This window comes from Rhizoctonia solani, chromosome 11 (genome assembly GCF_016906535.1).
Source record: "Rhizoctonia solani chromosome 11, complete sequence".
Taxonomy (NCBI): Eukaryota; Fungi; Basidiomycota; class Agaricomycetes; order Cantharellales; family Ceratobasidiaceae; genus Rhizoctonia; species Rhizoctonia solani.
The window spans coordinates 930,606-957,247 of record NC_057380.1 but is presented as its reverse complement, the minus strand read 5'-3'; the positions used below and the strand labels follow the sequence as shown (position 1 = coordinate 957,247).

The 26,642-nt window shown below is 45.6% G+C and overlaps 6 protein-coding genes across 6 annotated transcripts; 3 read left to right on the top strand and 3 right to left on the bottom strand.

Annotated features, from left to right (window-relative positions):
- Positions 1–1,979: 1,979 nt before the first annotated feature.
- RhiXN_10335 (Retrovirus-related Pol polyprotein from transposon TNT 1-94) lies at positions 1,980–6,725 on the top strand (the record flags this gene model as incomplete). The annotated part of the gene is made up of 3 exons (XM_043330151.1): positions 1,980–2,476; positions 2,505–3,007; positions 4,237–6,725. The coding sequence occupies 3 exons, from the start codon at positions 1,980–1,982 to the stop codon at positions 6,723–6,725; spliced, it is 3,489 nt and encodes a 1,162-aa protein (XP_043184248.1).
- Positions 6,726–7,440: 715 nt separating this feature from the next.
- RhiXN_10334 (glycoside hydrolase family 61 protein) lies at positions 7,441–10,012 on the bottom strand (the record flags this gene model as incomplete). The annotated part of the gene is made up of 12 exons (XM_043330150.1): positions 7,441–7,850; positions 8,432–8,483; positions 8,542–8,619; positions 8,671–8,842; positions 8,901–8,913; positions 8,974–9,013; positions 9,066–9,193; positions 9,249–9,274; positions 9,336–9,473; positions 9,525–9,640; positions 9,689–9,798; positions 9,850–10,012. 12 exons carry the CDS (start codon positions 10,010–10,012, stop codon positions 7,441–7,443), a joined length of 1,446 nt encoding a protein of 481 aa, XP_043184247.1.
- Positions 10,013–11,060: 1,048 nt separating this feature from the next.
- On the bottom strand, positions 11,061–14,220 carry RhiXN_10333 (vacuolar protein sorting-associated protein; the record flags this gene model as incomplete). The annotated part of the gene is made up of 18 exons (XM_043330149.1): positions 11,061–11,192; positions 11,248–11,284; positions 11,335–11,663; positions 11,808–11,890; positions 11,938–12,043; positions 12,097–12,359; positions 12,408–12,446; positions 12,497–12,539; positions 12,596–12,671; positions 12,724–12,779; positions 12,830–13,104; positions 13,159–13,232; positions 13,291–13,385; positions 13,442–13,503; positions 13,550–13,610; positions 13,665–14,028; positions 14,079–14,108; positions 14,165–14,220. 18 exons carry the CDS (start codon positions 14,218–14,220, stop codon positions 11,061–11,063), a joined length of 2,181 nt encoding a protein of 726 aa, XP_043184246.1.
- Positions 14,221–14,745: 525 nt separating this feature from the next.
- Positions 14,746–16,313, top strand: RhiXN_10332 (aspartyl protease; the record flags this gene model as incomplete). The annotated part of the gene is made up of 6 exons (XM_043330148.1): positions 14,746–14,933; positions 14,986–15,104; positions 15,156–15,216; positions 15,265–15,468; positions 15,535–16,055; positions 16,111–16,313. The coding sequence occupies 6 exons, from the start codon at positions 14,746–14,748 to the stop codon at positions 16,311–16,313; spliced, it is 1,296 nt and encodes a 431-aa protein (XP_043184245.1).
- A 248-nt stretch (positions 16,314–16,561) lies between these two features.
- On the bottom strand, positions 16,562–22,898 carry RhiXN_10331 (cytochrome P450 family protein; the record flags this gene model as incomplete). Its single annotated transcript, XM_043330147.1, has 19 exons — positions 16,562–16,646; positions 16,705–16,851; positions 16,920–17,027; positions 17,081–17,095; positions 17,174–17,216; positions 17,312–17,501; positions 17,562–17,575; positions 17,646–17,769; positions 17,829–17,971; positions 18,018–18,110; positions 20,119–20,215; positions 20,891–21,081; positions 21,147–21,170; positions 21,224–21,295; positions 21,332–21,363; positions 21,506–22,011; positions 22,066–22,206; positions 22,258–22,740; positions 22,806–22,898. The coding sequence occupies 19 exons, from the start codon at positions 22,896–22,898 to the stop codon at positions 16,562–16,564; spliced, it is 2,601 nt and encodes an 866-aa protein (XP_043184244.1).
- A 960-nt stretch (positions 22,899–23,858) lies between these two features.
- RhiXN_10330 (Abhydrolase domain-containing protein) lies at positions 23,859–26,231 on the top strand (the record flags this gene model as incomplete). The annotated part of the gene is made up of 14 exons (XM_043330146.1): positions 23,859–24,126; positions 24,188–24,268; positions 24,325–24,649; positions 24,699–24,733; positions 24,789–24,868; positions 24,919–25,065; positions 25,120–25,180; positions 25,238–25,543; positions 25,598–25,620; positions 25,682–25,775; positions 25,842–25,939; positions 25,991–26,019; positions 26,079–26,145; positions 26,208–26,231. The coding sequence occupies 14 exons, from the start codon at positions 23,859–23,861 to the stop codon at positions 26,229–26,231; spliced, it is 1,638 nt and encodes a 545-aa protein (XP_043184243.1).
- Positions 26,232–26,642: the final 411 nt, after the last annotated feature.

The window sequence follows — 26,642 nt, the reverse complement described above, 5'->3', positions numbered from 1 at the left end:
ACAACCATTCGAGACTTGTAGCATTGCATCATTTGATAGTAAATTAAGGGAAAGTGGAGCCAAAGAGTTCTTCATATGATCAATATGACGATCATACAAATAAAATAGCTTATTGGCATACGAAAAACCACGTCCATCCCATTTCACAAGTAAGACTGCAACTGACCAGCGAAGAACCCGATTGCAACAGTTGTCAGGTAATATATTCGATTCAAATGCGAAGATTTGTTAGAGTGTTCTTGCTGGAGAGAGGATACGTGGAGGAAGATGCAAGTGCCAACCTGCCATAAGCGATTGGTTCTCCGTATTTATCAGTGAGCTAGTAGGGCATGTTGCTATTCGACAGCCCACAGCGATAGACCAGCAGGGGTAACCTAATTCAGTCCATTGTATCGGTTCGCGAAACTCGGATATGAGTTCCCTAAATCAAGCGTGCACTGTGGTGTGCGAACATAAGAAGCTGTGGGGTTACGATGCAGGATAATTTGAAATCCGCTACCAAGGTTGCTATGTTTTGATTGCCAATCAGCACAATAGCTCACAATAGCTCAATCCCAACGACCTCTTTGGATGATCAGGAGTGCTCAAGGTTGCTTCAGATTCTATTTGTTACTCCTGATCGAGTGTTGGTCTGTACAGATAACTTGTGTAGACCAGCCGGACCCACCCTATGTGACCAGACTCGAACAAGCCAGAAACACTGTACAAGGTTATAATGCTGAAAATCAGTGCGTGTATTTAAGTGAGAATTGAGCTGAAATCAAGGTCAATACATACTGATTTTAGGTATCAATTCTTCCATAGTCTGATTCATGCTGAGGGAGGCATAGTAACATTGTAATTTTCAGGCCATATCCTACTGAAAAAAGGAATCTTTTACTGATGTACTGATTTTCAGGATCTTATCACACCACAGTGAAAGGCTGTTTCCTTTTTGTTAACTCTATTTTTATTTGTTGTCCTTTCTTTCGTTGTGCCCTTTGAAAGTCGAAGAGATGTAATAAGATTGTTCCAAGTTGATTTATAATGAGCGGTTTGCCTCGTTCGCCCCGAGCCCCTATTGTGCTTATCCTGATCCATGTCGTCGCTCGCGTGTGATGTGATGCGATAAATAAGAGACAGTAAGAGATCCATGTATAAATATTTTGGAGAAATACAGTAATAACGATGATAGGTAAAAAGGAAACGGTAGAGGGAAGAGCACCGGGGTCACGTTAGCGACGCTGGTAGGGACGTATGGACGTGGACGTAAGGTCCTACAGAGGTTGAGCGGTTGCCGGCGGATCCCCACACTTTCCAATGCCCGACTTGAGTATGAACTCAGATACTGCCTCCAGTCCCGGCAGTGTTCCGAAAATCTCCTCCCAGGAGCGATCAGGTGATACACTTGTGATGATGTGCCTGTGTTCTTCCGTATCCGGGCAGAACATTAGTAGGTGTTCGGGCGTTTGTTTGGGTTCGCCGCAAGAGCATTGTGGGTCAACGTGAGGGTGGAAGCGAGCGCTGTATTCTCCGTAGAAGCCGTGTCCGGTAAGAAATTGGACTAACCGGCATTGTACGTTACGTGGGAATTTCGAGTGGTTGAATATGGGGTGTAGTTTCAGCGAAGGGTTGCTGGGTATGATGTTGAAATATCTTGTAAATACTAGATTCTTCTAGTATGTTCTATGCGCAGTAATCGAGTCAGTAAGTACGAGTCATTCAGTGCGCAGTCATATGCGCAGCAATTTACCATATGACTCGGTAGGTTTCTTGGGATATATAAAGGCCCGCACACGAGCCCTCTATCCTTACCCCTCTCTATCTCTACTTCTCTTTTACTGTCTTTACTTTTGTATACGATTTAGTTTAGTTTAGTAATACATTTATATATACATCTATATACATAAGAATTCAACAGGTTATGAGCCCCGATTGTACGCTCAATAACCAACTGTAGATAGATAGATATATAACACACTTACTCGAGTACATTAAACATGGCCGAAGCTGTAGCAAGCACTTCAGCCCCCGGTGCAGCTAGCGGAACGCACCGGATTGCACCCCTTCGGGGAACTGAGAATTATAATATGTGGCGCATACAGATGGAAGACATATTATCAGATCTTGATCTATATGGCTACGTAAACAAGACAATTATTGCACCTAGCAAGACTGTACTGAAAACCGAAAGAAACCGGAAAGATGACGAGGGCAAACCATTGCCCGACTATGAATATACAGCAACTAACGACGAGTACACGAAATGGGTTAAAGCCGACCGAAAAGCATTATCTAATATAAGATTAAGAGTCAACGGAAGTGTACTAAACCTAATACAAGGATGCACAACGTCTGCCGACGCTTGGAACGCCCTCGCAACGACTTACCAAGTCAAGGGAACGGTCGGACTCATTGACCTACGAAGAAAGTTTTTCAGTCACCAAATGACTGATGGCGAAGACATCGAGGAACACATCCAACGCATGCGCGGATGGTTCCAGCGAATAACAATAAACAATTAGTCCCGGCTCATGCACTGAAGCCGACTGGATCACAACATTGATTGCGAGCTTACCTGACTCATGGGATTCATTCTCCCAATCAGTAAGTTTCCAATTCAATTTACAAGATAACAGCGTGTTATCAAACCAAGTAAATGACATTAGATTGCGCATAACAGCCAAAGCACATAGAAAGAATGCCCGAAACCCAGAAGGGAAAGCATTCTTTAGTACAAACAAAGCGAGCTTCAATAAACCTATACGTACCGGCAGTAAGGGACCAGATAAGTCCAAGTCTAAATGCAACAACTGCGGTAAGATAGGACACTGGGCAGCCGAATGTAGGGGCCCAGGTGGAGGTGCATACAAACCCGGTCAGAACAATGGCAAAGGAACAAATAGAAAGTTCAATGCACCAAACAAAGCCCGAAACGGCAATGCAAGGACGCATATAGCCGTTGAGGACAATAACAGCCGTGCCGACTACGCGTTCTTGACCCTTGAGAATTCGAATATATATGGAAGTAAGCCAACGAACACCTGGATCGCCGATAGTGGAACAACAACTCACATAGCAAACAATAGAAGCCTATTCAGTGAGTATAATTGATTGACAGGATATGTTACAGGCGTGACTGGTAAGGAGCCCATATTGGGCCAAGGTACAGTGGAGCTATTATGCTTAGCCAACCCAGACAAAGATGAATATAGAAGTATCAAACTTACTAATGTAGCATATGTGCTGAGCTCCCCGGCAAACCTTATCAGCTTATTGCTAGTAACCGATAAAGGCTATCGGATATCAATGGATCGGGACCGATTAGTCATATACGGTGCAAACAATGATCCAATCACTTACGGATCAAAACTGAGTGATTGCGAACACGGAAATTTATGGAAAATCAGTGGAACAGCAGTTAGTAAGGAAACAGCAAGAATGAAGAAAACAACCAATGAGTTGGCGCTGATGAAACAAACCGGTCAAACTTGGTTTGAATGGCACAAAACGCGCTAGGACATATTAGTCCGCAAGCTCTCCAACGCCTGAAAAGCACCGAAGCGATCAAAGGAATGGAAATAAACAAAGACAAAGAAGGACTCAACTTCGAATGCAAAGTATGCATACAAGCAAAGGCACATACACAACCATATCCGAATGAATTGGCAACAAAAATATCCGATATTGGTGAGTTAATAGTTACCGATGTATGGGGACCCGCGCGTACACTCTCAATCAGCCGATACAGATACTATGTATCATTCACAGACGTAGCTACAAGATTTACTTGCTTGGGATTCCTTAGGCACAAAGACAAAACGCTGAATGAATATAAGGCATTTGAAGCAATGTTAAATACACAAAAAGAAAAGAAAATAAAGAAAGTCCGTTTTGATAACGGAGGCAAGTTTGTGAACAAAGAATGGATTGAGTATGCGGCACAGAAAGGGACGATATTAGAAACAACGGCCCCGCATTCATCTCAGCAAAATGGTATAGCTGAGAGATTAAACCGGACACTCACCGATAAGGCGCGAGCAATGATGCTCAAGTCAAACGCGCCAAAATTCCTATGGAACAAGGCGATCGCATACGCCTGTTACCTTAAGAATCGAGTTCCGACACAAGTGCACAGAACGTTTTGGATGACTCCATTCGAGTCATTTTGGGGCAAGAAACCAAATGTTAGTACATTAAGACCGTGGGGAAGTAAATGCTACGTACTAGATCAAACCGGAGATTGATCTAAGTTAGACGCAAAAGCATTCCAAGCAATATTTGTTGGAATATTGGAAGTACAAGGCAAAAGCTGGAGATACTACAAATCAGGACTGAACAGGATATTACACTCGAGGAACATTACCTTTCCAAGAGTAAACACGGTTAGTGAAGAACCCGGAATCAACCAGGATTGGGGAGATACAGTCGCTCCGCCCGCTGAGGGGGAGATGACTCATGCCGACAGCGCTGCGGAACGACCAAAAGAACCTGCTGGAACAGGGGGAGTGCATACAGTCAGCAAGGAAGAAAAGAGTGACTCGAACAAACCTGTAGATATAAAAAGTGAGCCTAAGATTGAACAAAAAGCATCCAACAAACCAACAAAACTCACTCACAATAACGTACTTAAACCTTATACTACTCGTTCTCACTCTGCTATGCGCATTAACCCTAGCGCGACTACAAATGCACTACAACAACTCAACACACTTACGTCCGGAACCAACAACGCAGGAGTCCAAACCCGCAGTTGGAATCCTAATGTTGCTCCCATCGAACTCGACAACGTGCAAGGAGGGATTACCCTCAAGATCCGGCACCCTCCCATGTCCGGTCAGTCAGGTTCTCAGCCAAAGAACGAAACTGCTAACCTTTTAATAGAGTTCTCCAATGTCCCTATCACGCCCAGCGACCCCAATAGCTCCGACAACACTGTACCTAGCGCATACAACTTCTTCAACAGTCCCTCCACCGTACTACCCACCGATACCGGCACCCCGGACCTTACCTACTCAATGGTCACCCCAACAACACCCAAACCAACCATCGACGAACTTTGCAAACAATTCAAACAGCTATACCTCAATGAACCATTGATCCCCGAACAGCCAAACCCCACCTTGGCGTCGTCCGGAGATATGGAACCAACGTGGACGTTCATCAACAATGAACCGCCGACGCCGACGACCAACAGTCCTACCGTTGCGGAGGCGCTATCCGGGCCAAACGCAGAGGAATGGTGGAAGGCAATGGCCAAGGAGGTCAGCACCCTCGAACAAATGGGAACGTACGAACTAACAGACTTACCACCCGAACGCAAGGCGATGGGGAACAAATGGGTCCTTGTACTCAAGCACGACAAGAACGGCACACCCATCCAACACAAGGCAAGACTCGTAGCCCAAGGATTTAGTCAGCAACCCGGCATTGATTTTGACAAGACATTCGCACCCGTTGTACGTCTTGATTCAATCCGTACGCTCGTATCAATTGCTAACCAGTACAATTGGGATATACAACAGCTCAATGTAAACTCGGCTTACCTACACGCCGAAGTCGACAAAGATTTATACATGCAGCAAATCCCTTATTTTAGCGACGGTACAAACAAAGTGTTAAAATTAAAGCGATCAATTTACGGACTGAAACAAGCAGGACGGATGTGGAATAAACTATACAACACAAAGCTGAAAGCGATCGGATACACACCATGCTTTACCGACGCATGTGTATACCACCAAATCAACAACATTAACGGTGAGCTGTGTGTGTCAATCATAGCTACACATGTTGACAATTCAATTGTCATATCATCGCCAAACCACTCTGATATTACAATATCCAAACTCTTGCGCGCATTTGACATGCGCGACCTCAGACCAATACATCACTTCCTTGGAATAGCATTCCAACGCGATCGTAAGAATGGCATCATCACACTCAACCAAGCAGCATATATTAACTCACTAGTTGATTATGCAGGCCTTGCAGAAGCTTACCCCGCCGACACTCCTTTTAGCCCAACCGTACAACTCACTCAATACAAAGGAGTCAAACCAAAGTTCAATTATGGTACATACATTGGTAAGCTACTGTATGCCGCCCTATGCACACGACCAGACATAGCTTACGCTGTCGCACACCTTGCACAATTTACTTTGTGCTTTGGTCCGGCGCACGTGACAGCAGTTAAGCGCCTAGTACGCTACCTAAAGGGCACACCAGCTCTTGGGATAACATATTGCCGATCAAACAAAGACTTTGGCGAATTAGGCTATTCTGACGCCGATTGGGGAAGCAACTTACTAGATTGTAAGTCTGTTTCCGGTCATGTGTTTATGCTTGGAGGAGCTGCTATATCTTGGTCAGCTAAGAAGCAAGCAACTGTTGCCTTATCGACAATGGAAGCGGAGTATATGGCGTTATCTCACGCATGTACTCAAGCTATGTGGCTCCGTCAATTTTTTGAGGAATTACAATACGTTGCTGACACACCAACATTAATTGTTTCAGACAACCTTGCTGCGCTCGCTCTGTCCGAAGAATCGCAATTCCATGGACGATCGAAACACATCGACATCCAACACCACTTCATGCGAGATCTCATAGAGAAACGCAAGGTAGCTACACTGTACGTACCAACTAAAGAAAACTTAGCCGACGCTTTTACTAAAGCGTTACCCGCACCACAGTTTAGTTATCTAATGCAAGGAATCATGGGCAAGCCGATGAGCGAAGGATAATTAATTAGCTGAAGATTTTAATTACACGAATAACTGAAATAATGAAACTGGGATCTGTAACGATTGTAAATGAATAAGATTGAATTAATTGAATGTATCGACACTTACTCGATTAAGGGGGAGTGTTGAAATATCTTGTAAATACTAGATTCTTCTAGTATGTTCTATGCGCAGTAATCGAGTCAGTAAGTACGAGTCATTCAGTGCGCAGTCATATGCGCAGCAATTTACCATATGACTCGGTAGGTTTCTTGGGATATATAAAGGCCCGCACACGAGCCCTCTATCCTTACCCCTCTCTATCTCTACTTCTCTTTACTGTCTTTACTTTTGTATACGATTTAGTTTAGTTTAGTAATACATTTATATACATCTATATACATAAGAATTCAACATATGAAAGTGCCAGAGTCGGGCCGTGCCGCGACGTGCTCGTCCCAAGTTTTCCTCCATGTACTCGTTGCTCGTTTCGTTGCGTTAGCTCTTGACCAAGTGATCGTTCTGTTGAATATGGGGTGGGGCGGAGCTCCTCGCTCCTCTTCGCGGCTTCGTCTGCTCGCTCGTTGCCAGCAATTTTTGAATGTCCTGGTAGCTATTTGACTGTGATGTGACGGTTGGCTTTTTTGGACAGAAAGGAGTGGGCGTGCTGGTGGAATATTCGAGCGGCGTATTGAGCTGGGTGTCTATGTAGCATTGCAATGGACTTGACGGCTGCTTAGTTGTCGCAATATATGATGATCTGCGACGCTTGGACTTGTTCAGCGATCTGGACGGATCTGCCTAGGCACATAGTGATGCCTAGCATTTCCGCGTCGTATATGTTCGCCCTCGGTCCGATGCTACGTGATTCGTCTGCTAGTATTTTTCTCCCATATTTCACGATATAGCCAAGCCCTACTTTCGGGACGCCTCGCAGTATGCCGGCGTGTCCATCTGAGAAACTATGGACTATATTTCCGTTAGGGTTGGCTTCGGCTATTTCGGTTTCGTTCGAGATGATTTTGGTCGCGGTCTTTTTGGGTTGACCGTCTGGAGATTTTTTGTCTACCAGGAGTTGTTCCGGCCATGGGTTCGCGGGTTGGGATGGGTGAACGAGGTATGAGGTGATGAACTCGGTCTCACGTGCTGACTGATTTTATTACTACCCGATCGTATAGTACTTGGTTGATGATCCCATTAAGTACACTTCACGATATAAATGAGATAGGATGCAGTTTAATTATATCATGCCCGATATGGTTTAGCGTGAGGCAGGTTATCTGAGCAAGGTTATTCAGACTGGACTCCGATTGGGCTAAGATGTGAAATCAAGACGATCAAATTGAAGTCTACGCAACCGGCAAAATTGTCGGATCTCTACTCATCATGTATAGCTGGGATTACTTCGCAGGAGTTGCTCCCCTTGTGACTCTGAATCACATAGTCTGCATATAGTAAGTGATACTCGAAGTGACCAATGATGTCATCAAGTAAGGGTTTGCCATACTTCCAACGGGTCCATATGTTGGTAATTAGGCCCTCGCCAGATCTGGGTGCGTTGATTCACCATATCAATGCGATCGATAATTCTCTCTGATTCAACTTAAAATAATGGAACGTGGAGTCAATGCTATCAATAAATGCGTATGGTTATATACATAATCGCATCCAATAGATGAGAAGTCACCGGTAATGGAAGTAGCAGAAACTATCTCCTGATTACAAACATTGAGAGTAGTAATCGTTGTTCTTCTTGCAGGTGAATGGAGATACACAGGCCTGAGATGGGATGCGTCAGTGAACGACAATCAATGGTGTTAGCAGAAGCAATACTTACAGTAGGCCCAGTGTAGCCCGTTCCACCGCATTGACCATATTGTGCCACGGCTCCTGATGTTGATGCTGAGGATGGGAGCTGAAATACGCGTCAGAAAGTATACAATAGAATCTTCCTAAGTAAACCTACCGAAGCAGGGGAAGTAGATGAAGGCGCAGCAGCTGTGCTTGAAGGTGCTTTAGAAGTGCCAGCGGCGGCAGTGGTGGGGGTGCCAACACTGGTATTCTGAACCGGCGTTGATGCAGCACTAGTCGCAGCGACGGGTGCATTGCTAGCAGGAGATCCAGCACCTCCAGTCCAACTGAAAATATAGATGAACACCCCTTAAAAATAAAGCTGAGCGGGAGTGATTGACTTACACGGCAGGGCCAGCTACGGATCGGAATCAGATGAGTTCAAGTATTTTGGATAAAATCGGTGATTGGTACTCACGGATGGGATACGCTGCCCCTTTGTATGCGTCAAATACAATCTATGATCGTTTCTCATTATTTGATTCCTGTGTAAATATCATAGATACTAACCCCGGGTGTAGTCTCGGTGTAGGCTCCAGGGAAAGCAACAAGTTCGGAAGGACCAGTCTCGGTGCCAGAGCCGGTGACCTCTACTTGAATGCAGGACGGGTAAAATTGAGCACCAGGATAGGCATAAGCTAGATCAAACTATGAGAACTAGGCTTGTTATGAACAGAAGAACTGAGAACGCACCGGAATGGAGAGCAATAATCTCGTGGCTGAAATAAATGGAAACGGATGTTACCTAGGAATATCCGGTACCAAAAAAAGCATACATACCGGATGAGGTACTGCCCAGCCTTAAGAGAGGCAGGGATTGTGAAGCGAGCAATGCTGTTATTTTCGCCGGTCAGGATGTCTGTGGCGGCCCACTTCCCATTTTCATAGCCTTGCTGAGCAACTTTGAACCAAACCGCTCTGAGATATTGATATAAGTACTCGCTCCTTTAGTCAAAGGCAGTATCTTACTCCTTTCCAGGATTCCACTTAGTAATGTCGGATGGTGCGCGTGCCATATACGTGATGACAGGGCCGACATGAGAGTCAGGCCAGGTTGTCCAGTTGCTGTATCCGGTCAATCGTTGCTAGATATATGGACTACCCGTTCTTAACTCACAGTGCGACTTGCGTACCAGCTGCAGCGACCGCCATCTAGCTGCAGGGACAGATCCAGCCACTCCGCCCGATGACCAGCCATTGCATTGGATGTCGATGGACGTGAGATCCTCAACAGGACCGTTACCTTGATATAATTTAATTCAAGAGTACTATGCGAAACAACGTGACACCTTACCAGGAATCTTACGAATAACCCTCTCAGGTGCAGGACTGGTATATGGGTCACTGTAAGGAAGGTACCCAGTGTATGTTCCGGACGATGTGACAACTTCTTGAACATAACCGTGCCCAAGAACGGTGGTTGCGGTAGCAAAAAGGAGAGAAATAACAGAGCGCATGTTGTATAGTTGGAAGTAAAAGAAAGTTGTGGGTTAAACTGTGATGACCGTCACCAATCTGAAAGTCCTGTTTTTATGCATTACCTTGGGTAATGCTGGTACGTCGAATGGCTTCTAGTGTTTCCTTGGAGAGGAGCTAATAGACATAAAATGAAAACCGGAAAAATTGGCTTGGCATAACTGACACCTCATCAACGACTACCAAGCTTAGTATAGGTATGTAAATAATCGGGCTTCTCGATCAGTTCGACTATTGCGGTTCTTGTCATATTGTGCAGAAAAGCCCTCTCAAGCTAAATAGATAGTGCATTCTGTTCGTATAAATGCCTTAAGTTCACCAATTGCCGGTCACATACAACGCATCGCGTACTGCATTTGGCAACTGTTCGGGATTCGAAAATCAAAAATGGTAACCACCTTACACAATAAATCCCGCATCATATTTCGATACGAAGAATTATGATTCCAGCCAAGCTTCTGGCAAAGCTTGTTGACGGTTGCTCTATAGACTCCCGCAGCAGAAGATTTCCTCGTCACCGTCATGATGACGTAGAAACAGGAGTCTCCCTGGCTAAATAGCCGAAAAAAGCCCAAAGGAAGGAATGCATAGCAATTCGCATTGAAACGATAAAAGTTTGTCATGGAGTGGGCTATGCCTGGTAATTGACGGATGTTAGAGTCAGCCTACAGCATAACAGCGCCAAGGCAACAATGAGGTGGTGTCTCCTACGTATTCTAAGCCAAGATTCGAACCGAATTAGACGGACCATCTTACACGGTTGCTGACCGAGTTCAGTACGAGGCGAAAGGGAATAAGCATTCGAGCCAGTTCATTGGGTATACCGTAATAGCCTTCGGGCCGGAAAACCCTATGTACTTCTCACGTCTTCCTGCCTTCAATCTTTAGCGCATTCTCAGAGCGAATCGTGTGATATAAACAAAGCCTCCTGCAAAGAAACATTTTATACAATATAGCAGCTAGAATATAACAGAGGGCGCATAGCACAGACACATATGAACGTTGATTATCTAGAGCGGTATAATCTATTCATTCATTCAACGACTCAGCTAAATTACAAAGAAGGTGAGTAAGTCGTTGAACTTGCTCTGCCGCTAGGACGGGATCGCGAAATTCGGTGATTGCCTCGGTCAAAGATGGGAAATTGGTTGCACCATAGCCCTAGAGATACATGCATACATCGACTTCGTCTCATAGGGCATAGATGTCTACTTACGATCCATTTCCCCGGTGCTACTATCAAATGGCGGTACCTATGGAAATTCAATAATCGGGTTTCAAATTGAGTGCAAAAGTTACTTACCATTCACGCCCAGGCAGCCCAGCCTCCGAGATAAATCCTCGCTCGAAATTAGCAAGCTTCTTGTTTATTGAGCTTACATCTATCATAAGCTGTGCTAACCCAGAGTTTGCAACCTCTTTGCGATCAAGCCAGGAGAAAGCTTCTTGGAGTATTGTCCTAGTATTTTGACCACCACTTTCCCCAACCCGATTAAAGTACTCCTTCAGTCTGATAGTGACCTGAGCCTTATCGCGGTCGAGATTCTTGCTCGCAGCTTGCACTTCTTTAATCGCTTTGCGCAATTGTGAGATATCAAGCTCATTCGGAAGAGAGGGTATAGTTTGACGATCCTGTATCCAACCTTCAATAATTAGTACCAAAATAAGTAATTATAGTCCCTACTTGTCCAGGTAATCGTCCAGCTCCAGTGCATATTGGGTAGTCTATGGAAAGTAAATTATCCTAGTACGACTATATGGATCAAGATCACTTACGTCGAGAGGAAGAATAAACGAATTGGCCATTCTTAATAAAACTAATCCCCAATACTTGGCAATTGCCACCCTACGCAAGCATCCTAAAAGGTGATTAGACCTAAATTATAGTACTTAAGGGAATACAAACCCGGGTCTCCGTATTGGTTCATCCAATCTTCGGAATCATAGAAGGAATGATAATGGTAAGCAGCATCTCCACCTGTGTTCGTGAATGAAAGATCCCCGCATGCGATCTACAAGGGCACAAGTGAGTTCAGAGCCTAAAGGCACTCCGCTAAACACCTACCCCAAGCTGTTGTAGAAATACCGTATAATCGCTCCCACTTCCAAGAGTTTTGATACCAGTCCAGTATTTCGGCTGAGTAGCACTACTATGCTCTTCTTGTTTGATGGGCTCTGCAAATGGACCACGGTCGTCCCGTGCATCCCATAAAGTCTGCCCTGACTCAGGTCTACTATAATGAGGAAGATCAAGCGCAGCTTGCCGAAGAAGAGGTGCGATAGATGGGGTGCCACGAATCCGTAGCATGCTTCCGGACGTTGATTTGTCTGTCCGGACTTATTAAGACATACAGTTCAGCTATGTAAAATACTTACCAACGTTCAAGTATGCAACAGCGTGCCCTCTCAACCAATCTGCAACAGACTATTCGTAGTGATCTTAAAGCAAAATATAACAGACCAACCTTGGAAATCCTCCCCCCACTCAGTACTCCCAAATAGCCCATACTAGATAATTTATAAATTAATTCGAAATCTTTGCTGGGTAACGTAGAAAGACAGACCTCTTCGCCGTCCCAGCTTGCTAGCAAAATTGTTCTGAAGGGTTTCCACCTGAGTTGAAGCAATTGGCCCAAGCCCCTTTCAAATCATGCTCAACTAGGTTTTGAAGATTTTCACGATTCTAACTCACCTGGACATCTCATGCAAAGATACCGTCCCACTAGTAGGGTCGCTCGCACCAAAAACCTGTCTAAATTTAACAAAACAAAAATATCGATGTTTTGTTTCGTACTTACCCAAGCATCACGATGGTTGCCTGCCACAACAACTTCATCCCGAATGTAACCAGGTATAACAGCCATAACATTCCATATTGGCCCTATTTGGCGATGAACATTGTTCACCAAGCGTACCTCGCGTTTACTTTTCTTGCCTCCGGAATCTTCGATTTCTTTCAAGAGAATGCATGCATTATGCCACGAGATCGGCAATGATGGGATCGAAGGGAGACCTTTAGGCTCTACACGGGGTGCGTCTCGGTAAGAGGGGTAGCCAGGTGTGGTAGGGTCGCCTGTCCGGTCCGGAATTCAGTTTACACCTTGACTTAGATGAGAACTCACCACACCAGATTGGTGACTGATATCTGAAACATGACCTCTTGTGACTGCATGTGGATTACGAGCCGGACCTTCTGGCCAGCTATTATTGGGTTAGATTTGTCTGGAATATAATTGGCTGCGATTTTGATACAACGTACGGCTTATACCCGTTTTGAACGGTGACAGGATCATCTGTCCTGGGGTTTTTAAACGTCAAACACCCTATCGCACCGGCTTTAGCAGCCTCCTTGATCTATCGAAAGTAGGCACCTAAATTAGTGAGCAAAGCAGAGGCAAGAAAAATCTCACCCGAAGTCCACGAAAAGTGTAACCCTCTCTAATTAGCACGATACTTCCGGTCACATCACATCCTAAGAAGAGTCAGCCAAATATACTCAATTCGCGAGTAAATCCTACCTTCTTCCTTGAGTGCTTCAAAATCACTCTTGAAACCATAATTTGCGTAGACGATTCTTGCCTTTTTAGTTATGATGAGGATGGAGTTTGTAGTCATTGTACAGTCAAAAATCACCTTAACTTCCCCGGATTTACTGAACGCATGCCATGCTCCGATTACATTGCCTGCTCCCGTAAGATGTTCCTCAAGGTTGGCGCTCCAAGATACAGCACCACCAGCATCTAGCAACTCCAGCCGCCTCTCTCCGGGAGTTTCAAGCAGTGGATAATACGTATCTATCCAAGCTTTCGGCTTTTCAAGTTGTCCGATGCCTAAAATTGCATTTTGAGACTCGGCACTGCCGGCTTCGTAGACAGGAGGCGGGCCTGTGGAATCAAGACCAAGATGACTCTGGAAAGCACGAAGCAGTTCGAGTGCAGACGTATAGTCGTTTTGAGACCCAGCCAGGTGAGGCTTGCTGGTCCATAACTTCGATACCCTACTTGGCGAAAGGTAAGACCTAAAGTTGACTATAGAATCAGTACTCACGAATGAGCACTCTCCGTGGAGGGAATCGATCTAGGACGTTAGATATGTGAGACATACGATTGACGTAGCCTAATTTCTGGACTAACAAAAAAGTCTCCTCGACGTTTTGGATATCAAGATCGACCAGAAGAGTCCGATTCATGTCTAAAAGACTCCCCGAAGACATCAATATACACGTCTAGTACAGAGCCTAGTAAGTTCTAATGCACTCCTTCAGAGTTTGAGAGGCCTGCTTGTTAATTTTTGAGGGGAAAATACTACAGAAGATACCCAACCACGACGCAGATAGAGGAGCTTTTTCTTGATCGACTCCTATTTCAACATTTATGGCGAGTACGCCTTCGGTCAAGCTTACTGTACTGTAAGGGAGAATCCGAAGTAACAAGCATGAATTTAGAGCCCCATAGTCACGTGACTATTCTCCAGACATCAGCACAGCCACGAGTCAGACTCGGAACCCAACGATTATGACATACTGGATGGAGCGGCACGTAACACTTATTTATAGAACGACTCGAGATGCCAGCACATTTCCCGTGTAAGCGACTCCGCAGCATTGAGTACTCACAAAGCCAGCTCTTGATATATAATGCCTCGCTTATTGGCTTTAGCACGACTCTCCATCTCTGACTGAAGTTGTCTACGTTCACCTTTTCTTTTTCTCAATATGAAAACCTCGACTCTCGCCCTTGTGTGTACTGCTGCTGGAATTGCCTCTGCGGTGCCTGTGACCAGCCCCGCTGCTCAAGGAATCTCTATAGCACTCCAGAAACGATCAAGCTCGCGGGTATCTCTCGCTAAAAACGGGGTAATTCAGCCAGACGCTCTAGCACGGCACATCGAACGAGTTGAAAGGTAGGTTCAATCCCTTGGCGTTCTTTATTTCAGCCATCTGAACCTATATTAGGAAATACACTCGAGGAAACCATGCCTACAAAGAACGAACTGGCACTGACCTATTTCCAAACCTTGGAAGGGGCAAATCTAAGCGCCAAAGCGTATTGTTGACTGATGAACAGGATGAATGTAGGCTTATCATTTTATTTTATGAAATTTTGAATTAAATTATGTTTGTAGTGTGGGCTGGCGAGATATCAATCGGCACTCCAGGGCAGAAATTCCTGATTGACTTTGACACGTAAGTGCATTATTTTTATTCCGAGCCCGTTAATAACTTTCTTCTCAGAGGTTCTGCCGATCTCTGGGTTCCTTCATCAAGCTGCCGGGATGATGGGTGCCAAAACAAGAATGTGTACACTTTCTCTTCGTCCTCTACCGCGAAGAAGGTAACAAGTAGCCAAAAGTTCAACATCTCGTATGGAGATGGGAGCACTGCATCAGGGCCAATCTACACCGACACTGTCTCTGCTGGTGGTCTCTCTGTCACAAAGTACGTTCAGGAATCAACCACGCTAGCTCACCTGCATTAAAATAACCTCTTATCGGTGTATGATAGCCAGTCATTCTCGGCTGTCACATCCGAATCGAGCAGTTTTTCAGATGATCCTAGTGACGGCATTATGGGGCTCGCCTTTTCCTCCATTTCTTCGATCGGTGCTCCCACATTCATAGAAAATCTTGCATCCCAAGGCGCTATATCTTCGTCTGTTTTCTCCATGTACCTCGCGGCGAATAACTCCGAGCTCTACCTTGGCGGGACCAACTCGACTCTTTACACTGGCGACATTACATATACGAACCTCACATCCAGATCTTATTGGCTTACTAATGGTTCCTCGAATGTATCTGGGACGGAGGCCTATAGCGGACCCATGATCATCGATTCTGGGACTACTCTCATCGTTGGCGAAAAACGATCAGTCGAAGCTTGGTGGAAGCAGGTAGACAACGCTATGCGCTGCCCTTCGTTTGTATGCGGGACTTCTGGATACTATTTGTTCCCCTGCAGCTCTCCGCCAAATATCACTTTTGCATTTGGTGGGGCATCCTACAATATTGACCCGGACTATTTCAGCAGTAAGTATTTAGTCATTGCTTCTTTTACCTACCATCTAATACCATATTGTGTTAGTCGGAGCAGTCGATAACTTTGGCGAGATATGTGTAGGCGGAATCGTTGGTTCAAGTGGCGTCCCTGATCATGCTTGGGTCGTCGGGGATGTTTCATGCGCAACGTCTATACGGTGTTTGATGAGGCGAACAGCCGTGTTGGCTTCGCGAACCTGGCGTGATAGACCCCTTACTTACTTTTTATCATGTATGAATAATATCTAAATAGTGCTGAATTACAACGTTGTATGTGTATGTAACGTGTTTGGAATTCGACGACACCATCTGTTGTATTCAACTAGGGATGTTACTGTATGCATGATATTCCACAAGATTACAATAAACCTCGTCTCAAGTAAGATGACCTCTCCCCCCCCCCAAAAAAAAAAGCCACACATATACTAGCACAGTCTAGAAAGGCTATTCAAGACTTCTATTTCAATACAAATCACCCACAAATTTCAAGTACTCTCTCAATGAGATGGGTCACTCTCACTGATAAGTTGACGATGCGCGTCCGACCGAGGGGCAAACTCTAGTTCGAACGGTTTCAAGCCACTGGTAGTACGCATTGTTGCTCTTAGTATCTCAAATTCGATTCAACTGAAAAACTCACAGTAGAATGGAATCAGATGTATTTTCGATAACAGGCTCGATGTCATCGCCGCTCGAGTCTTTCCTTTTAGAGAACGTGAATGTTGCAAGCAAGGACGCAATCGTTATGAATAACGATGCTTCACCAAAGTGAATGCCTGGACACTTTCTATTAGAGTTGAAGTTATGCGTGCCCGTCAGTGGACATCGCTATATATCTCCAGGGTTCCTGCGCACCTTCTCCCCCAGCCAAATGCAGGAGCATGTGGAACATCTGGGTCCAGGAACCGATCAGGATTGAACTTTTCAGGGTCAACATAGACGCTTTCATCTCGAGTAATAGCCCTGAATATATGCATAAGCTCATCCAGGTGCGTACCATCAAACCAATAGCCTACCAGACATTTCCGATTCTTGAATCATCAAGAGTTTCGTGAGACAAGAAATTTAGCGTATATTCATGTCGCAATGAGACTCATAGGTTGACTCACACAATGGTACCCTTAGATATCCGGTATCCACGGTAAACATCATCTTGAAAACACCGATGAGGAATCGCTGATAAACGTAGTTTTTTTTAGCTTGCTTTATCATGCTCTAACTAACGAGTGAGTCCGCAAGATACGTACCAATCGGGAGTACGGGTCTCCATCGCAGCACTTCGAGTATTAACCTATTCACATAAGGCAACCGCTCCTGGTCTGATGTCTGAGGTAACACTCCAGACCCCAAGGCCAAATCAATCTCCTGTTGTGCCTTGGCTTGTACATCCGGGTTGAGAACCATGGCGGCGACAAATGATAAAACTAGTAGTGCCGTCTACACAGTGAAGTAGTGTTAGGGGTATAATTATTTGAACAATCTGAGGGCTCCATGTACCGTGTCGGTGCCCCCTCGAGAAGAGCAGCCGTAAATTACCTGGTCAATTTCCAGCTTTCCTGACTGTTCAAATTGAAGGCATACCTGAGAAAAGAACGTGTCCAAGTTCCTTTAGCCGAATATCTCTCTCTTCAACGCTTAAACCCGAAGTTATGCTGTGATCCTGTAGCAAGTCGGCTATGATTGAATCGGCGTTGGTGCCTTGACGCTGGGTGAATACGTTATTTTAAAAAGGTAGAAAACTCGACATATGGATAACTGGCTCACAACTTGATCCTGAGTCCAGCGGAAGGGCGCATCGAGCGCATAATCCTTCTGCTTTCTCCATGCTCGAATCGTGCGTTTCCAGCCAGTCCCCGGAATCCATTCGGGAATGTAATTCAGAAAGGGGAATATGTTAACGTAAAAAGCTGGCCACTCATTCAGTTAATGCACAAGCCTAAGCTTTGGACTTACTAGTTATCATAGCTGCCCTTGCAGCGTTATGATCCGATTCGTGAGCGGCATCAAAATAAGGGTCAGGCTTCTCTTTAGCAGTATAGCCATACGCTAATTGAAAAATGGAAGAAGTCATGGAGCTGCACAATTAGCACCGGTTTTGCGTCACACATTGGATTTAGCTAAGCTTCTCCTTACAAAACAACTTCATCCTTGAGGTTATCAAATCGATGTCCCTCCGCCGACACTCCTGTGAGACGTCGAAGTAATGCCCGAGCTTGATTTTCCTGTAATTTTTGGAATTGTAAGACAGTTCGTATATTTAACCACTTATTTAGCATTCGACGGTGATGCCGCCAAACATCATTATATCTCATAACTGTTGGTGCACTCGACCAATTCAGCCTGTATAATTTATGAGATGTCCCAATTTGCCCTAACCCAACACTGACTATACCCACAAATCTTGATCCGTGATGATCAGCGGGCAGAACCGATCGGAGTACGATGCTGACCGTTTGTCAAGCAGCTCTGATGCTGCTTTCGAAGAGTTAAAACAACAATTTCATGACCAAGTAGGCTTAGGTAAACGATGTCACCTATCATATGAGAGGCCACCACAGCTGGTTCGGTATAATACTAGCAATACTCACTCTTCAATTGGCGGCCTATCTGCATGTACATGACATGCTCTGGTCCAGATGGTAGGGAGAACAAGTTACCAACAAGAGGCAGTGATGTTGGAGAAGGCGGATGACTAGACCTCTCATTAGATCTTTTCCGGTAATAGCCCCACAAGAGGACGGGCGCAAAAAGAAGCAAAGTATAGAATGCGTCTCGAGGGCCAGGCATATCCTTACACGCAGATGTCGGAAACAATTAATTGGCGAAACGATGTTACGAAGTGTGCATAGACAACTGGGTTAGTCAGATGGTATCAATTGCGACGTTTGCCCGATAAGACTCATGCTGACGAAAGATCCGCCACTGATCCGTGTGTTATACTCGGTTCCCACGCACGCGTACGGGACCCCCTCCCGGGGGCCAGAACAGGGTTGGCGCCATATTTGACGACTGTGAATGCTCTTCCTGTGTAACGTGAGTACTTGTAGATATCATTATGTCGCCGTAATAGTGACAGGTGAACCGCAGCGCGCGTAGGATTCACATGAGATACTTAGCCGGGGCACAGAAGTTTGGTCACGTGAGCCAACCACACACGACTCCCTCTCACCATCTCGACCGGTCACCGAACGTGAGGCGCAATACAACTCAGTTATTTTTATGATTCCCCGCCCAAAATCCCCCTCAACAACTTAAGCCGACAAGCACAGTTCTCTGCCACCCCAAGCCCTCGATCCGGACTGTCGCAGCCTTGGGTGGCCCGGCCGACACCCCTGGGTTCCCCCACTCGTACCACGACGAGGACAGGCTTTGTACTTAAACATATAAATTCAATGGACTATATAAATATAAGCATATCTGTCCAGCGACATGGACGGGTCCACACCGAAGCGTAGGCTAAGTAACATCGCTGAAGTGAAGTTCCAATATCCTGTCGTATACGTAGAGTTTGGTAGATTTGTTATTGCAAACAAAGCTATCAATTCTAGTGACTAAGTATATATGGCTCCTGTAATATATATAAATGCAGAACAATCGAGCCAAAGACACACCTGTCTGGATCTTAAAAAGCTTCGTTACTCGAGTTTCAGATCATGGGCTATTTCACACCCCTAGTTTACGAGCGCTGACAAGCCGATGAGCATGTACCATTGTATACTAACCGTCTAGAAGATACATTTGGTGCTAGCTAGCCTCTGGCTTCACTCTTGGAATGGTTATTAAATCATGCTTGCAAGTGGTTAGTCGCTGGACTATGACTTCCTCATATGCATCTTTGCTGTCGCTGTAGGTTGATTTTCACATTTGCTTCATACTACCATCTATTACAACCCCATAGGGACATATGGAAGCTTCGATGAAAGGCTGTTTTCGATCACGACATAATGTGCCCCCCATTGATTGATAATGTTTGTCCTGAAGGTGCGCATACATGCGGTGACGCCATACGTAAAGCGTTTAGTACATAAATATTGCTTACTAAATACATCCTTACCTGTAATATAAGATGCCCCAGGAGATGCAATAAAGCTGACGAGATCCGCAACTTCTTCGGGTTGTCCCATACGCTTCAGAGGAACTTCCTGAATCAACTAGAGCATAGCCGAAATTTTAGTATCCGTGCATGAATTCGGCGCAAGCAAAATAAACCTTTTGGATAAAGGCCTGATCAGCGGAAGCCACTGTTGCGAAACGGGCCAGTTACATATTATTATTATTATTATATTATTATTATTTAAAAAAACCTGTTCAGCTTGCCTAACGGTGTGTCGATGGGACCTGGGGCATAGGCATTTACTGTAATGCCATATTGCCCCATTCCAGAGCCGCAGTTTGAGTAATCGCCCTTATGGCGAACTTTGAGGTGCAGTAAGGTGTACGCTCAGCTAGGCCTACCCAAAGTTTCTACTTAGTCAAGTTGCTACGAAGGTGCAAAGGAGGAGGGGCATCGACTTTTTAAACCGCAGATGCTACTCGCTCCGATGATGCGACCACCTCGCTCGGGCCCTTGTTTTAGCATCTGTCTTGCGGCCGCCCGATAGCTATAAAGGGTCCCTTTGCAGTTAACGGACATCACTCTATCAAAATCATCTTCAGACACTAGGGATGTGCGTTTACAATGAGTTCTGACCAGTTGTTATTCTGACTGAGTTATGTACTTACTCTCAACCAACGTAGTCTGCGGTCCGCTAATTCCTGCATTGGCTACCATCTGCATAGCTCGGTTCTGATTCGAGCGAGAGTACCAAGAAATTATAAACACGTACCACATCCAGTCCGCCAAAAGCGTCACACACGGTCTTCACCATCCCAATAACTTCTGGTTCTTTGGAAATATCGGCAGGGACAGCTAATGCTTTACCGCCATGAGACGTTATCTCGTCGACTAACCCGTTGAGCCCTTCCAAACTGGACGACAAGTCATTGACTCCGACTGCCAGGCCATCCGCGGCAAGCCCTGCGGACATGTGGGTTAATATTTTCTATGAGTATACATTAGGGCGTCATCGTCAGTATGCTTACTCAATGCGATTGCTCGTCCTATTCCTGTCGAACACATACTCGTAAATGACTATTATAGGCTGAGGACATCCACATACCTTGAGCAGCTCCAGTCACAATTGCTACACGCATTTGGATGAATGTGGTCTTAAGGAAAGTTCTCACAGGTGCTTGGTTATATTAGTCAGCTGTCAGCTGCTTCTTACAGTCGTTGGGATCGAATTCATTTAAACTATCACTGGTTAATCAATTAAAATACAAATTTTTTTGATGAGATGCGAGTACAGAAATAGACTACAAAAAATACATCAGCCCGGTCTTGGGAGAAACATAAACAGACATCAGTCCAATTCAAGGCCGCCCATCCCAGTGCTGCTCACCGAACCCCTGGAGTGCATCGACCAGACACCAGATGGAGGTAGATTGGGCACAGGCAAGGGCGACTAATGAAACGTGGGTGGGATTGGGGGGACTGGAGGAATTGGGGGAATTGGGGGAATTGGGGGAATTGGGGGAATTGGGGGAATTGGGGGAGCTGGTGAGAGCGGACGGAAAAGGGACGGATGGCCTGGGGAGAACCGCTGTTTCCCGTACTATCGTTCTGTCCTGTCCGGCCAAACCAGCTATTCATAAATCCCTGAATTGCTCTTGTGAATTGTCCCGCGGATGCAGATGGAGTATCTTCTTCGATATAAGACAAGTTAACGGAGCCATTTGTGGAAGACAAGTCAACGAGTGGACCAGTCCAAGTGGCGAACGGATCCCTCGGTCCCGGACGAGGAGGGTCGTCAATATGACTCTCAGTGTCTCCGAAGCCTTGGGCCTGCCAGTCGCCGATAAACCCACGGGATGCATTGGATGTAGAGGAGAAGGTCGTTAGCTTGGCCTGTTAGGGGGAAGTCAGTCTAGCACCGTAAACGCAAGGATGTTCCAAACTCACCCTGATCGATTGAGATACGTTGACATTTCCCCAACTGGTTGACATTGTTATCGCACCCTCAAAGGATGAAGGAACTTTAATGTTGATAGAACCATTTGTGGAACTTGCAAATACTCGTAAAAGTTGATCCGGAGGTGCATGCTAACGACAGGAGAATCAAAGAGGGAACTGTAGTATGTAGAGCAGACTTACAATTCTCAAGTTTATCGATCCATTGCAACCTTCGGCGACAATCGTCGACTGACGGATTAGCCCATCACTTGATACCACATGAATGTCGCCACTAATTGCTCCATTCGTGGCTGCCAACATCAAATTCGGACGTGTTTCAACTAATGGGGGAACGGGATTTCTGTTCGAATTCGAGGACCATACTTGGGGTCTTCCTGATGCCTCGGCTCTAGCTTTACGAGTTTGCTGGGCCTCTCGATTCCAACGACCGTCAAAATCGGTGATGGGAGGTAGCAGACGTTCGGGAATCTCGAGAGCAGTGTCAACGTGCCAGTATCCGGTAACGCTACTAAGAATTTTCCGGTCAATAGCATGATTACACCGAGGAGGAAGGCCGGGTCGGGTGAACGAAGTTGTGCGGAAACGACCGGATTGCGGTGAATGGCTTCGGTCTCGGTAGCGATCTTCATCCGAAGCGATGGTTTCACTGTACGAAGGAGGACTCTGATATTATAATAATCGAGTCAATATTAGAAGTTTCACTGAGCACATGATGACCCATAGCTCACTGGAGGTGCATCCACCGGTCCAAAAGATGTTTGACTACGAGCAGTAGTACTATGAGGGCTGGAATCACTTTTCTCAGAGTCAGGAATGATCATTGAGACTGAGATAATGGGTGGTAGTGAGTGAAGCACAGGAGGGCTGGAGTTCTCGGCCATAGAACAATATGTATTTGATGGGTTGCTGCGGTAAGCCATGTGCTCCACTCGTGGATCAGCTCTCCGCTGCGCTGCACAGTCCACAGTTGATGGACTTAGTCAACCCATTGTTTTTGGTGCGATTGCTACGCCGTGTGTTTAGGAGAGCCTATCCCTCCATAAGGCGAAGTTGATTGAGTCGGGTTACGTGATCAATGAGAGGGGCACAAATGATAATTGGGTTCGTAGATATAAATAAGGTTTTATATAAATAAAGCTCGGTCAGGTTTTACTGAGGTCAATAGCAAACTCTTCAGAGACCATTCCTGTGGGTAGATGAGGAAAGCCTGCTCCTCCGCCCCAGGTCACGTGGCTAAGGTAGTGTGGCGTATACGCAACCGCGCGCAAACACAGCGCATTTCTCAATCTTCCTTCTGCTCCGTTTTGGATACTGAACTGGACTACCAACGTCTTAGGCCGAGTGCGAACTAGTACATGTGGGCTATCCCATATGCGAAAAAGATAGACGCCTCGAATTTTGGCATATTACGTGGTAATCGGGTGAACACATCGTTGGGTCTTATTCTATCCACACTTGAGCTGCTCCATGCGAACTGTCCTTGTTATCCACGGCAATGTCCGTCTCACACTTATTGTACAATGATTAAATGGCCGACATTATTCCCCGTGGAACTTGGTACATGTTGCTATATACACTGCGCATACCTATGCCCTCGGGTAGCACGGGATCTAGGGCTGTGTTTTCAATACATCGAAACGCATTGGCCCTAGAATATGATGCGATTTGAGAGTCTATTATAACTCTTACTGATCGAGAAGTAGGAGACGGTTGACTACAAATACCGATTCCTTTCGACGACTGTTTGTTCACTGTGATCTTTCTTAACTTCAGCACCCAAAATGACCCCGAGAAATTCTCTCAAGTTTATTACCATTGTGACTCTAGCTAGTCTTGCTCGCTTTTCCTCTGCTATCTCTATCCGCAACACACAGCGCATTTCATGGACGCCTTGTGGCAATGCAACTCTACCCCGCGAGTGTGGGCGATTTGAAGTGCCGTTGGACTATGCAGACAATGCGGCCGGTACTGGATCTTTGGCAGTCGCTAGGCTCAATGCTACAGTTTCACCTCGTCTGGGAACTATTTTTATCAATCCTGGTGGCCCAGGTTCGTTCATTCTGGCCCTTGAATAAAAAGTAATTCCTATTGAGCACATTTCTTCATCAAGGCGAAAGTGGTGTCGATTGGGTACTTAGTGATGACATGTTTCTCATTCTGAACGGCACCGGCGGCCAATATGACATTGTTAGTAAGTATACCTTCAAATATCATGGTGGAGTGGGAGCTCAAGGATGGCTCTCAAAGGCTGGGACCCTCGCGGAGTCGGAAGTACCGTACCCAGGGTTGATTGTTTTGAATCGAGGGCAGAGGAGAAAAAGTTCTGGAACGGATCCATTCGTGGTAGCGATAGTCTTGAAGTTCGGACCGACCTTAGAAACACCACCGCACGGGACGAGTTTTATTCGCACCTCGATGAGGTGGACGAGATACTCATCAAGTTTGGAAAGCAATGCAACTCTCAAAGTAAGGATATGCTGAAATACGTCGGAACGGCTGCCACAGTTCGGGATATGGTTGCCTTGCATGATTACTTGGAAGGAACCCGTCTGATCAACTATTGGGGAGTTTCGTGAGCGATGCATACTTCTGTCCCGGAACTTGTCTAACATTTTGCATAGATATGGGACCATACTTGGGAGCTATTTCGTAAATAGTGAGTTAAAACTCTGAAAGGTACTTGCAAACTCTCTAAAATATTGGCCCCATAGTGTTTCCTGAACGAGTTGGACGGATTATCATCGATGGTGTCGTCAATCCATGGGATTGGGCTGTGCATCAGCCTCTACAAGTGAGGGCACCCTATTTGTTGCATGAAAAATAATTGACGTAATTCTTCAGATTGTGTATGGCTCAATAAACTCGAGTGATGCCAACTTCAACGCATTTGCTTCCCACTGCGCCGCTGCCGGTCCATCTAAATGTGCTATTTCTCAGCAAAACTCTACCACAGAAAGTATTCGGAACTGGGTCTTTGATTTGATTTCTGTAAGCGACCACATTATCGATCGAACTTTGGAGCTTTACTTACGAGCGGTACAGCTTGCATACGATCATACAGTGGCTACTGGAGGGACAGTCATTACTTCTGGACAATTAAGAGGTATAAATATTTGAATGGATTTACTCGAAATATTCTAATCTCTCTTGGGACAACCAGCGTTCCTGTGGGGGAGCCTGTATCATCCAAGACAGTGGCCCGATTTGGCTCAGAGCCTTGCTCAAATCTCAGCAGCGCTTTCCAATCCCACTAGCTCGCCCGGTACCCATCAAGTTCGCGATTTTTCTCGTCAGGTCCATCCGGTGCCTCTTGTGGGACGTGACAATAATGCGAGCACATCTGATCCGGCCAAAGTTTACGCCTATCAAGCGATCACTTGTGCCGATGCTGTTGATGCAGGGAACAGCACCACTAAACAAGGGTTCGATACTATTGTGGATATTACTAATAACTATACTCGGATGTGTGAGTTCGACTTTTACCCTTGAGTATCTTATGATTTTAACTTGCTTTGTCTAGTCGGGCCTTTCATATGGTTTTCTGTAAGCTTGTTGAAAAATGACTCCAAATTGAACAACCGTGTATTAAAACATGACCGGGTAGGGCGAGATGTACTGCCACCATTGGCCTGTTCGCGCTGTGGAGCGTTTCACTGGACCGTTCAACCACACACTTCAGAATAAAATAATGGTGATTGGTATGTAACCTGATCTTATATACTGTTCAGCTTGATGGACCCCGATCTGTATTGCGTCAATTACAGGAAATTTATACGACCCCATCACTCCGTTTGCCTCAGCCAAAGCAGTGGCTGAAGGTCTCGGAGATTCAGCAGTGTTATTGAAGCATAACGGATATGGAGTACGTGCCTGTATAGCCCAATTGATTAATTCATCCCTGACACACGCTTAGCACACCTCTTTATTCATGCACTCCAGCTGGTATGTACTATTATGTATCATTATCAACGTTTTCCACTAGGACTGACCACCACCCAAAGCACTGTTGCTGCGACCAGCAATTACTTTACAGCCGGAGAGCTCCCACCAGCGGGAACCGTCTGCGAGGTGGGTTGAATCCCGGTTATATGCACTTTTGTAACTCTAATGAGATGCTTTGGCGAACCCAGACGGATGAAAAGCTGTTCCCTTGAGCATTGAAGTGCTATGGTTGCCTTATGAGAGCCGCTGTTGGTGTTTCCTGGGCCTTGACATATGTGATTAGGGTATATGCCTCGGTGGCAACCTACTCATCCCGGACTAATACTATCTGTCATACATATTTCTAATTTAGAAAACTAAAGAGATTGGGTACGTTTCCGTAAGGATTTCTTCTAAATTCGTCGTCCTAAATCGGTCCGTCGGGACGGGACGGACTTGGTCCGCACGGCGGAGGCTGTGCTAGCGCTTGGACCTCATGTATCGCCTTTCCGTAAGGAACGGTCCATGTAAAATAGACTTGACTTCTAAAATCATAATTGAAATATTGATTCTATGCGTGAGACCTAATAAAAACACCTCTTGGGCCATTGAAGTTGTATATATATGTAGTACATCCACGTTGC